The sequence below is a fragment of the Narcine bancroftii genome, chromosome 1 (assembly GCF_036971445.1).
Source record: "Narcine bancroftii isolate sNarBan1 chromosome 1, sNarBan1.hap1, whole genome shotgun sequence".
In the NCBI taxonomy this organism is placed as follows: Eukaryota; Metazoa; Chordata; class Chondrichthyes; order Torpediniformes; family Narcinidae; genus Narcine; species Narcine bancroftii.
Window position 1 is genome coordinate 388,836,649 of NC_091469.1, and position 13,290 is coordinate 388,849,938.

Below are 13,290 nucleotides of genomic sequence, written 5' to 3' on the forward strand. Positions count from 1 at the left end.
CAGAGGATGGTCTGCATCTGAAATGTTAAAAGTATTCATTACCCAGAGGAAATGGATACAATAACAACATTCAAGATACAGGTATGTTATGTAGGACTATTTGCTGCCTAGACTCTGCATGGTAGCCAAGTGAGTTGTGGCATCTTCTGGGTTTTCAAGTTTATAGAGAGGAGGGTCTTAGAGAGATACGGAGGGAAATGGGATTAGCCCAGAATGCCAATTTGGATGGCACAGACTAGTTGGGCTGAAGGGCCTGTTCTATTGCTGTATGACGTTTTGACTAAGAATGCAGGTTGAGAGCTATAATTCCTGCCATTTTGTGCATTTACAATCACAATTCTACCATAATTTGGAAGTTCTAGTTGAAACTGAGTTGTTTCCTTTAGATGCTGCATGGCCTGCTGAGTTTCTCCATCACTTTTGTGTACTCCACTACATGTTTGACTGCTTACCTATGAGCCTGTACTCCTCCAGCTGCCCCTTCCTCTCCCTCATCTCCTCCCACCAATTTTTTAAAAACTTCATGTCCCTGCCTGCTTTTTCCTCACCCCTTGATGAAGGGCTTAGGCCTGCAACGTGCATACCCTTTACTTCCTATAGATCAGTGGTTCTCGACCTTTTTTTTCCTCATTCACACACCACTTTAAGCAATCCCTATGCCATAGGTCCTCTGTAATTAGTAAGGAATTGCTTAAGGTGGTATGTGGGTGGGAAAGGAAGGTTGAGAACCACTGCTCTAGACCCAATTGTTACTGAAATATTTTGCTTGAGAAAAATTGTCATTTTCCCATTTCCTTTGGAGTTATGAAACTGTGCACATAACAAGTCATTTAGGTACGATTAAAACAGTGGTTTTCAAACTTTTTCTTTCCACCCACATACCACCTTAAGCAATCCCTTACTAATCACAGAGCACTTATGGCATAGGGAATAGTTCAGGTGGTATGTGAGTGGAAAGAGAAAGGTTGAGAACCACTGCTATAGATGCAATGTGCCCTGCTGAGTTGCTGCAATGTTGTGAATCTTGTATATGAGCTCACACCAACAACTTGCAAGTGACTCAGACACACTCCTCTGGATGATCCAAGTGGCCACTTTCTTAGCTTGAGCTCTTGATGCTACAAGGAAAGGACAGAATATAGTTTTGGAGCTGATTAATTATAATTCTGTGAGCTTCCTCTTCAAATCACACTTTGCTGAGCAGAGATTCAATATGGTCTTTTGAGCTGCAGTTGGAATTGCAAGAGTAAAGTTGATGGTACGATTAAGTGAAATTGACCAATATTCAAGAAAATATAAAAGAATGAATAAGAAACATGGATATGCTGAGAGGGATTGTGGGAATATGCTTTTGAGTCTGTTTCCTCCAGCTGGAGGCTTTCAATCTAGAGGGAATAAACTTAAGGTGAGGGAGAAAACAAGAGTTGTACAGTGTCCACCATAATATTTGGGACAACTATATATTTTTTGGTTTCTTCCAGTGCTCAACAGTTTTAAATTTGTAATCAAACAGTTTATATATGATTAAAGTGCACGTTCCAGATTTTATTGAAGGTTATTTGTATGCATTTTGGTTTGACCGTGTGGAAAAATATAACACTTTTTATTCATAATTTCTCCATTTCAAGGCCCCATAATGTGTGGGACATTTGACTTCACAGGTGTTTGTGAGTATTCAGATATCTTTAATTGCTTCATTGATACAGGTATAAGAGGGCTGGGCTTGCTTCTAAGCTTTTGATCAGCTTTTGAGTCGGTGGTTGCCATTTTTTGACATGAGGAGCAGAGATGTGCCAATGAAATTCAAAGATGCCCTTATGGGGCTGAAAAACAAGAACAAAACAGAAGGAGACATTGCCCAAACTTTTGGATGACCTAATCAGCAGTTTAGAACATAATTAAGAGGCGAAAAAGCGTACTGTTGAGCTCAGTCATCGCAAAGGGACTGGTAGGCCAAGGAAGATTTCCACTGCAGATGAAGAAGAATCCTCATCATAAGGAAGAAAAATCCCCAAACATGTGCCCCACAGATGAGAAACACTCTTTTGGAGGCAGGTGTGGATGTATCAATGATTACTGTCTGGAGAAGACTTCGTGAACAGAAATATAGAGGCTACACTGGAAATACAAACCTCAAGTTAGCTACAGAAACAGTTTGGCCAGATTACAGTTTGCCAAAAAGTATTTAAAAGAGCCTGCAGAATTCATCATAAAGTTCTTGTGGACAGATGAGACCAAGATTAACCTGTCTCAGAGTGATGGCAAGAGCAAAGTGTGGAGGCGTAAAGGAACTGCTCAAGTTCCAAAGCATTCCAGCTCATCTGCAGTGGCCTGGACATGTATGGCTGCCACAGGTATTGGTGCACTCATTTTCATTGATGATGTAAAGCAAAATGAATTCTAAAATTTAAAAAAAAATCTTATCTGCTCAAATTGGAGCAAATGCTTCCAAACTCATTGGATGGAGCTTCATCCTACAGCAAGGCAGTGATCCCAAACATACTGCTAAAGCCACAAAGGTATAAACTAGAAAATTCTTGAATTGCCAAGTCAGTCACCTGATCTAAATCCACTGAGTATGCCTTCCATATGCTGCAGAGAAAATTTAAGGGGACAAGTTCCCAAAACAAGTAGGAGCTGAAGATGGCTGCAATAGAGGCTTGGTAGAGCATCACCAGAGAAGATGCTCAGCATCTGGTAATCTCTGTTCCCTCTAAACTGTGTGTGCATGCACACGTTCTGCACCCAGCACTCAAAGGAAATTAATGGGTGCACAAAATGTTAGTTACCCAAAATAAAGTAGCAATTAATAATTATACTTATTGAAAATAATTTCTTAGTTATCTTACTTGAATTATTTTAAAACATGCCAATACAGTTTTATTAGTCACGAAAGATAGGCTGGGCCAAATTTGAAACAATTTCAAGTTGACATTTGCACAAGCATTCAGTGAACACATACTTTGGTCACAGGAAAAATAATTGCACAACATAAGATTTTTGTCTACACTGACTACGAAAATTAGAGGGAACATTGTCTATGAATCACGAACTTCAAGTTATTGTATACAAGGGATATGCAACAATGTACTAAACGTGACTACTTTAATACACATACTGGTGATCTGTCTCAAATATTATGGTGCCCTGAAATGAGGGGACAACTATAGAAAATACTGTCATTTCTACATGGTCAAATCAAAATGTACACAAATACCCTTAAAAGAATTCTGGAATGTGCAGTTTAATCACATGTGAATTGTTTGATTACAAATTTAAACTGTGGAGCACAGGAGCAAATAAAAGATAAAAGATGTGACTTTGTCATTATGGAGGTCACTGAAAATCTTTGTAATCTAGCACCACAAAGGAATATGGATATTCAACTGTTGGCCATATTCAAAGCTGAGATGGATTTTTGGGAAATATGGATATGAAGATCAGGGTGTTGGGGACACATGATCCATCATAAGCTCATTGAATAGTGGAGCAGTCTTCAGAGAATCCTTGATCTACTTCAATTGCACCTTATTATCTTAGAAAAGGATGGCACTATTACAATGCCAGCGACCTTCTCCTAGTGACCACGAGGGTTTCCTATGGGTCCTCTGGTTTCCTACCGCCCTCCAAAAACCTACAGGGTATGCAGATTAATAGGTGTATTAGGGCAGCATGGACTTTTTGGCTATATCTCTAAATTTAAAAAAAATTAGATCTATAGGCTGTAACTGCAAAATACTTCAAAGGATTGCCTTTTCCTGGTTTGTGTTAGACAAAACTATCATTCATAGTATAAAAAGAAGCTCCTTTATTAAATAAGAGGTTAAATTTGATACCTAAAAGCAATCAACTTCAAAGAACAGATTGCTACTGCTAAGACCACTTCATTCCCACCCATTAATACTACCTCTGAGACAACCAGAAACACATATATTACAAGCGAAATGGTAATTCATCTTTATGAAATTGTTCACTTAATATTTTTGTTTTCTCATGGCTCAAAGTAAAACAGAAAATGTTTTTAGCCCTGTATTGATTAAATAACATTTTTTAAGTTCCTAAAAGTGACAAAATTTATCGCCAACACAATTGCCACTGTACTGTGGCAGGCCACATTCTGTTCAGATTTCAGATTTATTGTCAGAGAACACACATGACATCACATAAAATGCTGAGATTCCTTTTTTCCTGTGGGCGAGGCAGAGTTACCACTAATTGGTAATGCAAAAAATAAACTGTATGCAAAGTACAACATGTAAACAAAAGGACCGTAACAGAATGAATGTAAACAAACTGTGCAATACAAAGAGAACAAAAGAATATTAATAAAGTGCACAAGTAAGAGTCATTAAACGAGTCTCTGATTGTGTTTGTCGTTGAGGAGTCTGATGGTGGAGGGGTAGAAGCTGCTCCTGAACCTGGTGGTGCGAGTCTTGTTGCACCCATACCTCTTTCCTGATGGCAGCAGTGAGTACAGAGCGTATGCTGGGTGGTGTGGGTCTTTGATGATTGCTGCTGCCCTCCAGTGGCAGCGTTCCCTGTAGATGTACTCAGTAGTGGGGAGGGGTTTTGCCTCTGATGTCATGACTGTGTCCATTACCTTTTGCAGGGCTTTATACTCAGGGTTTCCATACCAGACTGTGATGCAACCAGTCAGCACACTTTCCACCACAGCTCTGAAGAAATTTGCAGGGTTTCTGATGTCATACCAAACCTGCGCAAACTGCTGAGGAAGTAGAGGGGCTGATGTGCTTTCACCATGATGCCATTGGTGTGTAGGGTCCAGGAAAGTTCCTCTGCGATAGTGACTCCCAAGAACCTCAATTTGCTCATCCTCTCTACCGCTGATCCTCCAGTGATCACTGTATTGTATACCTCTGGCTTTCCATTCCTGAAATCAACAATCGACTTCTTAGTTTTGGTGACATTGAGTGCAAGGTTATTGCACCGTTCAGCCAAGATTTCAATCTCCATCCCCTTCCTTTATACAAACCACTACCGTATCGTTGGCAAATAGTGGATGGCTTTATTGTCATACTGAGCCACACAGTTGTAGGTATAAAGTGAATAGGCTAAGAATAGGCTATAGTGTTCCGGTACTGATGGAGATTGTGGAGGAGAAGTTCTTATCAAACTTCACTGGTTGTGGTCTGGAGGTGAGGAAATCCATGATCCAATTACACAATGGGGTGTTGACTCCCAGATCTTGTAAAAATCGTTGAAGTATTCAATAGCTATCATTCTGATGAGGAAATCAAAATAGAAGGATACATTCACTGCCCACTGAAATAACCATCAGTATTTGGATACTGGATTGGACTTTTTCAAAAGGCAAAACAGAAAACATGCCAAGTATTAGAATTCTAGCTTTCATGGATGACATTTTTTAATAGAGTGAAAATGGATGTCAATTAACCACTTTTGTAGATGCATACATTTGTACTGTACCTGTCAGGTTTTTAAAACTTTCCACCTATCTACTTCTTAAAGACTGACATGCATTTGGCATCTACATTTTTGCATGCAACTTTCCATTTCTTAACAACCTTCTTTTTAAAAAAGAAAGCTGAGCATTTGCTGACAAATATAATACTGAAAATTCAATGGTGTAGAAACAGCTCTTCCCAATTTATCTTAACAGAGCATCCTATAATTTAGGCTGCACATTAAAACCCCTTTATCAATGTCTCTAATCCACTAAAAATTCTATCAGGCTATGCTTGTGCAATAAATTTTATTGCTTTATTTATTTTAGGCCTACAATGAAAATATGTATGGAATCAAATACCAATGGATTATTCCAGGCTGGTATCAGCTGAACTGGTGGAAAATAGCTGCATCCATTAACTGCACTGTGAAAAATCTACTTACTGCCATGGAAGGATATGTCGCTGTGGACTTTGAGCCACTAAGTACAAAAGCCATCAAGACCATTTCTGGGCAGGTGAATACTTATGTTTTTAATTAACAATTCTGATTTTCATGCAAAAATGAAGGTAGGAAAGTTGGGCAGGTTTCTGCACCATTTCAGTTAACTAGATCTTGTAGACAAGGATGTCTATTATCACCAGCTTTATTTATCCTAGCAATAGAACCGCTAGCAGAACTGATTTGATCTGATCCTGATATTAAGGGATTTAAAGTTAATCGAGAGGAATATAAGATTATTTGCTGATGATGTTTTGATTTATTTGACAGAACCAGTAAGTTTGTTACTTAAATTATATTTAAGATTAGAAAAATATGGAAAAGTGTTGGGCTAAAAAATAAATTGGGCGAAAAGTGAAATTATACCCCTCGCTAGAGGTGTTTATACTCAGTGCCAAAGAGATACCCAATTTAAATGGTCAGCAAATGGAACAATATATTTAGGGATAGAGGTTGATAATAATTTAAGTAATTCAGTTGAATTACTTATTTTAAGAATATTTGAATAAGTGGATGGAATTGCCAATAACATTACTGGGCAGAGTAAACTGTGTTAAAGTGAACATATTTTTTAGAGTACAGTATCTATTTCAAACATTGCCCTAACTGTTATCACACAAGGTTTTTCAAGAATTAAATACATATATAAGAAAGTTTCTTTGGAAGGGTAAGATTTAAAGGTGTCTTTAGATAAATTAACAAAGAGATTTGAATTAGGAGGCCTATAGCTTCAGAATTTAAAAAATTATTACAAGGCTGCTCAAATGAGATTTTTTGCTTATTTTTTGAAGGAGAGAAGTCAACATGGATAAAGATAGAAATTAATAAAATGGGAGAGAGAATACCAAAAGATTTTATATACAAATGGGAACCAAAATTAATATCTGATGAGAGGGGAAACCCCTTTGTTGAAACATTTGATTAAACATTGGAAGAAGATAAACAATGAAATTGGAAAGAGGGGAGTTATGTTATCTAAAATGCCTCTGACTCAAAATAGACTTATTCAGCTTACAATGGATAATTAATTCATAAATATTTGGTCTTGGAAATGAATTATAAATATAGAAAATTGCTATGAAGGAGGGAATTTAATGTCACTTGAGCAATTAAAAAAAGTATAGGATACAAAATATATTTTTGTTTTTATCAGCTAAGAGTATATTTAAGAGATAAATTGAGGCCAGTAATCTCACTACCTAAATGTAGTAATGTGGATATATTGATTCATAATAGAAATATAAAATATTATTTCAGCCATGCACACTTTATTACAAAAGGGAACACCTATGCAGGGGATTCAAAGGTCCAGACAGAGATGGGAGGCAGTTTCAAATGTTAATATTGATGAACAAAATTGTTTGGAGCTATGTCAAGACAGTATGACAAATATAATAAATGTTACATACAAATTAGTTCAATATAATTTTCTGCATCAATTATATCTAACGCTGCAGAAATCAAATAGATTGGTCAGATTTTACAGATCAATGTCCAAAAGTGAGACGATTCTGTATAAATTTAGGAACTATTTAAGGAAGAGTTACAGGAATTAAATTTCCACAAAATCCAATGTTATTTTTACTAAGTAATATTGTAGAGATGAGCTAGAAATTGAAATTAACTATATATCAAAATGAATGTGTAAAGATTGAATTAGCAGTAGCAAGGAAATATATAGTAGTAACTTGGAAATCAGATTCTCATCTAGGCATGGAGCGATTGAACGCAGAAATGCATAGTTGCATCCCCCTTGAGATGATTACTTATAATTTAAGAAATAAATATGATGCGTTTTTGAAAATTTGGCATCCCCATATTTACAAACTGTGGGTATAAATTTATAGATATTTTCCCTCAACTTCAAGAGCCTCATTAACCTCCTTGGTAGAATTAAAAATAGTTAGAACTGTCTGGAGGGCAGTGTTTACTTGGCAATCAGATCTTTTTCTCTTTTCTTTATCTCTTATCTATTTATTTCTTTCTTTATTGGGGATTTATTGTGGGGGGAATGTTTGGGGGTTTATAGCATCTTGTATAATTGAATTGATCATAATATTTGATTATTGTATTTTGTATTTTTATGAATACATGTATGGATAAATTTTTTAATGAAATATTCAAAAAAATGAAGGTATGATGAGAAATAAATCAAATACGGAGAATGCTATATCTATGCCTGAGGAGCAGCAATCATTCTAAGGTGTGGTGATGTTCCTCGACCTTGTACTGCAGAGGAGGTTTGGTGGGGTGGCGGGTTGGGGGGGGGGGGGAAGGAGGAGTGAACTGGGTGAAGATGGTAAAGCTGAAGAATGAAGTGAACAAAATGCAAGTATGCATATGATTTAGATAAACTGATGTTCTTATCATTTCCTGCAGACACCTCAACAATATGAACAAGACTACAACAAAATGAGAGGTAGTGCTGAGTATAGCAAATTTCATGGATTTGCATATGATGGGATCTGGGTAATTGCTACGACATTAAAACGAGCAATGGATAGTTTGAACCATCAGAACCATCCACAGCCCTTCCATGACTTTACTTACATGAGCGAAGAGCTTGGCCAAGTTTTTCTGAATTCCATGAATGAAACCAACTTCTTTGGAGTGACTGTAAGTCTTTGATTGTTGAACTCTCTATTAGGAATGTCTATTCATGTTTTATATAAAACTGGAGGTTGACACTTTCATTTTTCAATCGAAAGAGGAAATGAGCAAATTTTAAACTTACATAATCATAGTATTTGATTGTATTCCATAGTTTGTGGGGTGGGGGGGGGGTGTGTGGAATCCTAATGGTGTTTCACTACTTTGTCATTTTGAAATCCATAACAGAATTTGTTGCTTTACATGTGGCGATAAATCACAGTGGAGGCAAGGGAAAGCTAATAGCCAGGAAAGAACAACATTAAGTAATGTTAAACTATATAGCTTTGGAAGAAACTTCAAGACTTGGCAACCTTACCTGAGCCATGTTCTACAATTGGGTGCAGTGAAAGGAGTTTTATATGTTGGTTATGCAGAGCCAGTGTTGGAGTGAGCTTCTGCTGGCCCACAGAACCTTTCAGCAATTTTCTTCTTGTTTGTTAATCACTGTATTTGAGAAATATTTGAGACTCAGCATCAATCTCTTGAAACAGAAATGCCATTTAATGTAACTCATGCAGTTGAATTACTTAAAAGCAGTTGATCAATCGATCAACTTTAGGTTTCTAAAGAGAAAATCTCATCTTTTAATTCTTTTTGGAAGAAAATGTCCTTCACAAGTATCAATTTACTCTCCGAACCCTCTACTCGGAGGCTTAATATTAAAACAGCATTAGCTTGGTACCAGCATTTCTAACAAATTAATGGAAATCCAGAGTGGTTTTATCATTAGAAATTGAACATTATGAGATTCACTGGAAAATTTGAATACCAGGTGTTTCAAAAATTCACTGAAATTAGCAAAGGTGGATTGAACTTGTCAGTTTCAATTATTTAACTTTTGTGCATCATCCTATGTGCAAGTGTTGTCTGAAATTTTCCCATATTTTGAATTATGTTGAGGATACCTGCTTTTAAAGAGCAATCTAGTGGCTATTAAGATAATACAAAAAAAAACCTTAGAAGTATAGCTTGATATCTAAATTATGGGCAAATACATTCCTTTCCCTCCTAAGAAGGGTTTGTGTGTTACAAATGTGATGTACTGTTTTGCAATCTGTCAGTTGTCAAGGTTCAATTTATTGCTATGTAATAAAGAGAGTGAGGTGAGGTGAGGTGGCAAAGGAGGAAAAACCCAACACCCAACCCCAACCAACCAATTTTCCCCTGCAACCGCTGCAACCGTGTCTGCCTGTCCCGCATCGGACTTGTCAGCCACAAACGAGCCTGCAGCTGACATGGACTTTTTACCCCCTCCATAAATCTTCGTCCGCGAAGCCAAGCCAAAGAAAGAGAAGAATAAAGAGTGTGCAATATTACACAGAATTTGTTTTTGTCTGTCGTTAAGGCAGATAAATTCACCCTCAGTAGAAATTGCCTGAAGTGCCTCTCAGAGTCAGTGAAAGAGAAGCAAAAGAGAGAGCCCGAAGAGTTACTGAGTGTTCATGGATTCACCTCCAGCACTTCTGCAGCCCCTGCAGCCACATAGTGTCCAGTTCATCCCATCAGCCATTCAAGCTCCAGATCCATCCTCGGCACTCTCTCGCATCCCAGTTTCAATAGCCTGTTACCTCTTCAGCCATTCTTGATCCAGTCTACAGTAGTCTGGAGTCTGAGTGGGTTCCTTGCCTTGAATCACCAATAACTCGCTGCCTGTGTATTTCTTCTGCAATCACAGAATTTTTAAATAAAACCACCGTTGGCTCCATTCACAGGCCACTAAAAGGCTGTGTGGAGCTGACAGCAGTTGGACTGGGCGATTGGACCCCACAGGAGTTCTGTGCCTCCGCTCCCTGCTCTCGCCGGGTCTGCAGCAGTGGCAGTGCTGCCATTAGATCAGCTCTGGCTGTGAAATGTTCATGACCATATCGTAATAGTTAAATAACAGGATCTGAAAAATCAGGGAATTTTCTCTTTATATGTCCCTTACTCTGGTATTTTTCTCCACTATCAATATTTCTGCAATTTCTTGACATAGTCAAGCTTTCTGTAAGTCCCTTCATGCGTACTTGTATCCTTGCAATCCTTGCATTTCAAACGTTGATTGATAATCTTTGTCGCATCCTTGAAATGACGAATTGCAAACATTAAATTCAGCTGGTTTCTAGCAAGTTGACATGTAATTTCAATGCTTCCTTTGGGGAAGTCTAATTGCTGAATCCAGAGATCAATGCAGAGCAATAGGGCACAGATCTGTTGATTTCTATATACCAGGGTCAATTATAACAGGGTCAATTTACAGAATACAGTGGTATCAGTAAAGCAAGAGTAATTGTCTTTCACATAAAATCTCCCCTATTGGTGAAAAATATTAAAGTCTAGAAAAATAAGAAAATGCAGATGCTAGAAATCACAGCAGGTTTGGTAATATCTGGAGAGATGGAAACACAGTATTTTAGCTTAGTGACCTTTCAGCAGCCATGAAACCTGAAGTTTTTCTTTCCCCCTATGGGTGCTACCTGAGTATTTCCAGCATTTACTTGTTTTTTTTTAAAAAATTGTTTCATTTGTGTCCTTTCAAGTTGCATAATTCTGGTTGAGCAGGTGAGTGAAAGAATCCCACAATGTCTGGCTCTACAGATCTGGATTGGATAAGGGTTAGGGTCCTGTACAGTGCCCCTTTCAGCCGGGACAAATTGAGAGTTAAGTTTTAAGACCACAGTTTATAACTTACCAGCGGTCAACACTGAATTCTACAGATTGGTATATTTTGGCAGATTTTCTGCTACCTACATTTTCTGCGCAAATAAAAGTCAATAAAACATACAGTAAAAATAGTAAAATGGTACAACTTGGACAACAAACTATGAATTATTTAAGGATATGGCACATCTGTTTCTTGCCTGATTATTACTAAGCTTTTTGCATATAACCGACTGCAATAATAGTTTGGCGACAAATTATGGCCTAGTAGTTCTCTTCCAGTTCATGATATAATTTAGCTTCAATGAGCTATTATATAAAAGTTGGTTCCTCTCTTTGCATATCCCTGGATATATTTATGCACACTGAGGTGAATGTCATAAACCCTCAAGTCTTCTTTCAGACCCCCTTTCACAATAGATAACCAAAAGAATAGAAAATTGTTTTTTGGGAAATAAATTATTATCTTTTGAACAAATGAAGTACATATATAGTATAACTCACAGTACAATGTTTGCATACCACCAACTGAAAACCTACTTGAAGGACAAATTGGGAAGCAGGCTGAGGTTACCAGAAGGAAGCAGTTTTGAATATGTGATTATAGATACAATGATAATTAAAAGATTTATAACAAACATGTACACCAAACCAAACTGCAAGAGAAAGAGAAGGAGGAAATAAGCTGTAACCCCAAAGAAAAGTGGGAACAAGATCTAAACGTAAAGATAAAGAAGGAAACATGGGAAAAGCTAAGCTCCGGAACTATGAGAAATACAATAAACATGAGGTTACGCATGATACAATATAATTGGTTACACAGGCTATACACCACACCCCAAAATAAATAAATGGGACCCAACAGTATCAGATAGATGTTTTCGATGTAAGAAGGAAACGGGAACAACAGTACATGTAATTTGGGCATGTGAGAAAGTGGAAAAGTTTTGGGAAGATCTAAATCAGGTATTAAATAAAATCACAAAAAGCAACATACCAAAAAAATCCAGAGATCTTTCTTCTAAGTAATATAAGAAGTAAAGAACTTGGCCTCAATTTGGATGGAGCACAAAAAAGATTTATTATAATAGCCTTAGCTGTAGCAAAAAAAATGTATAATATCAACCTGGAAATCAGAAGATAGCTTGAGAATACAGCAATGGTACATAGAAATGAATAAATGTATTCCATTGGAAAAAATAACATATAATTTAAGAAATAGCATCACAGTATTCGAACAAATTTGGGAACCGTTCATGGAACACAACAGAGATGTCCTACCACAAACCTCCACCACCTAAAATGACAGAATGAGAAGACAAAATGAACTGACCCAGTGTGTAAAAGTAGATGACACAATTTTCTTGTTTATTTTCATTGTTTAATGGGTTTAATGTTGAACATTTAGTGGATGGGGAGGGGGGTGTAGGAAGGAGGGAGGGAAGGGAGAGGGGAAAAAGGGGAGAAAATGACACTGTATATTCAAGAGGGAAATGTTTATGTGTATTTTGGTCAATATGGTTCATAGTGTGAAAAATATATATATTTTTTAAAGTCTTCTTTCAGACCTTCCATTTTCTTCTGCATTAAGCCTGCAGTCTGATTGCTATTCTCAATTTTGATAAAGCATGTCTATTTGTTTTAATATTGAACAAAAGTTATCCAGCATACTGAGGAGTCGAAGTACTAATTTGAAAAAAAAAGCATGTTTTAAGAATAGCCCATAATGTCCTTCAATTGCCAAATTAAAGCCCTTTCCCATCAGTATCCCAGTTAAATGGCCATGCAGTGTCCTGGGATAGGAAACCATTCGTGCTGTTCCCACTGGGCCATCTTTAACCGGGACAGTGAGTGTTTATCCACTGAACACACTCATCCCTGGGGTTTGGCGTGTTCTACCACTGGAAACAGGTGACTTTCTGCTGTCCTTTTTCCAATGGTTTAATCGGCACGCCAGTGTCAGCTGATGTCGGGGATATGAATAGGGGTAGAGGCCCTCAATCCCTGGAGTGAAATGACATCATTTGACATGCTGACTGATTTCTTTTTCCACTGAACCCTGTCTCAGTT

The 13,290-nt window shown here is 37.4% G+C and overlaps 1 protein-coding gene across 4 annotated transcripts in view; it reads left to right on the forward strand.

The window, feature by feature from the left end:
• Positions 1–13,290, forward strand: part of gabbr2 (gamma-aminobutyric acid (GABA) B receptor, 2) — an 811,906-nt gene that overhangs the window by 523,364 nt on the left and 275,252 nt on the right. For all 4 annotated transcript variants that reach the window (XM_069913637.1, XM_069913635.1, XM_069913636.1 and 1 more), the window contains exons 6-7: positions 5,756–5,944; positions 8,308–8,544. In XM_069913637.1, coding sequence (XP_069769738.1) covers positions 5,756–5,944; positions 8,308–8,544 — 426 coding nt within the window. The remainder of the gene's footprint in view (positions 1–5,755; positions 5,945–8,307; positions 8,545–13,290) is intronic.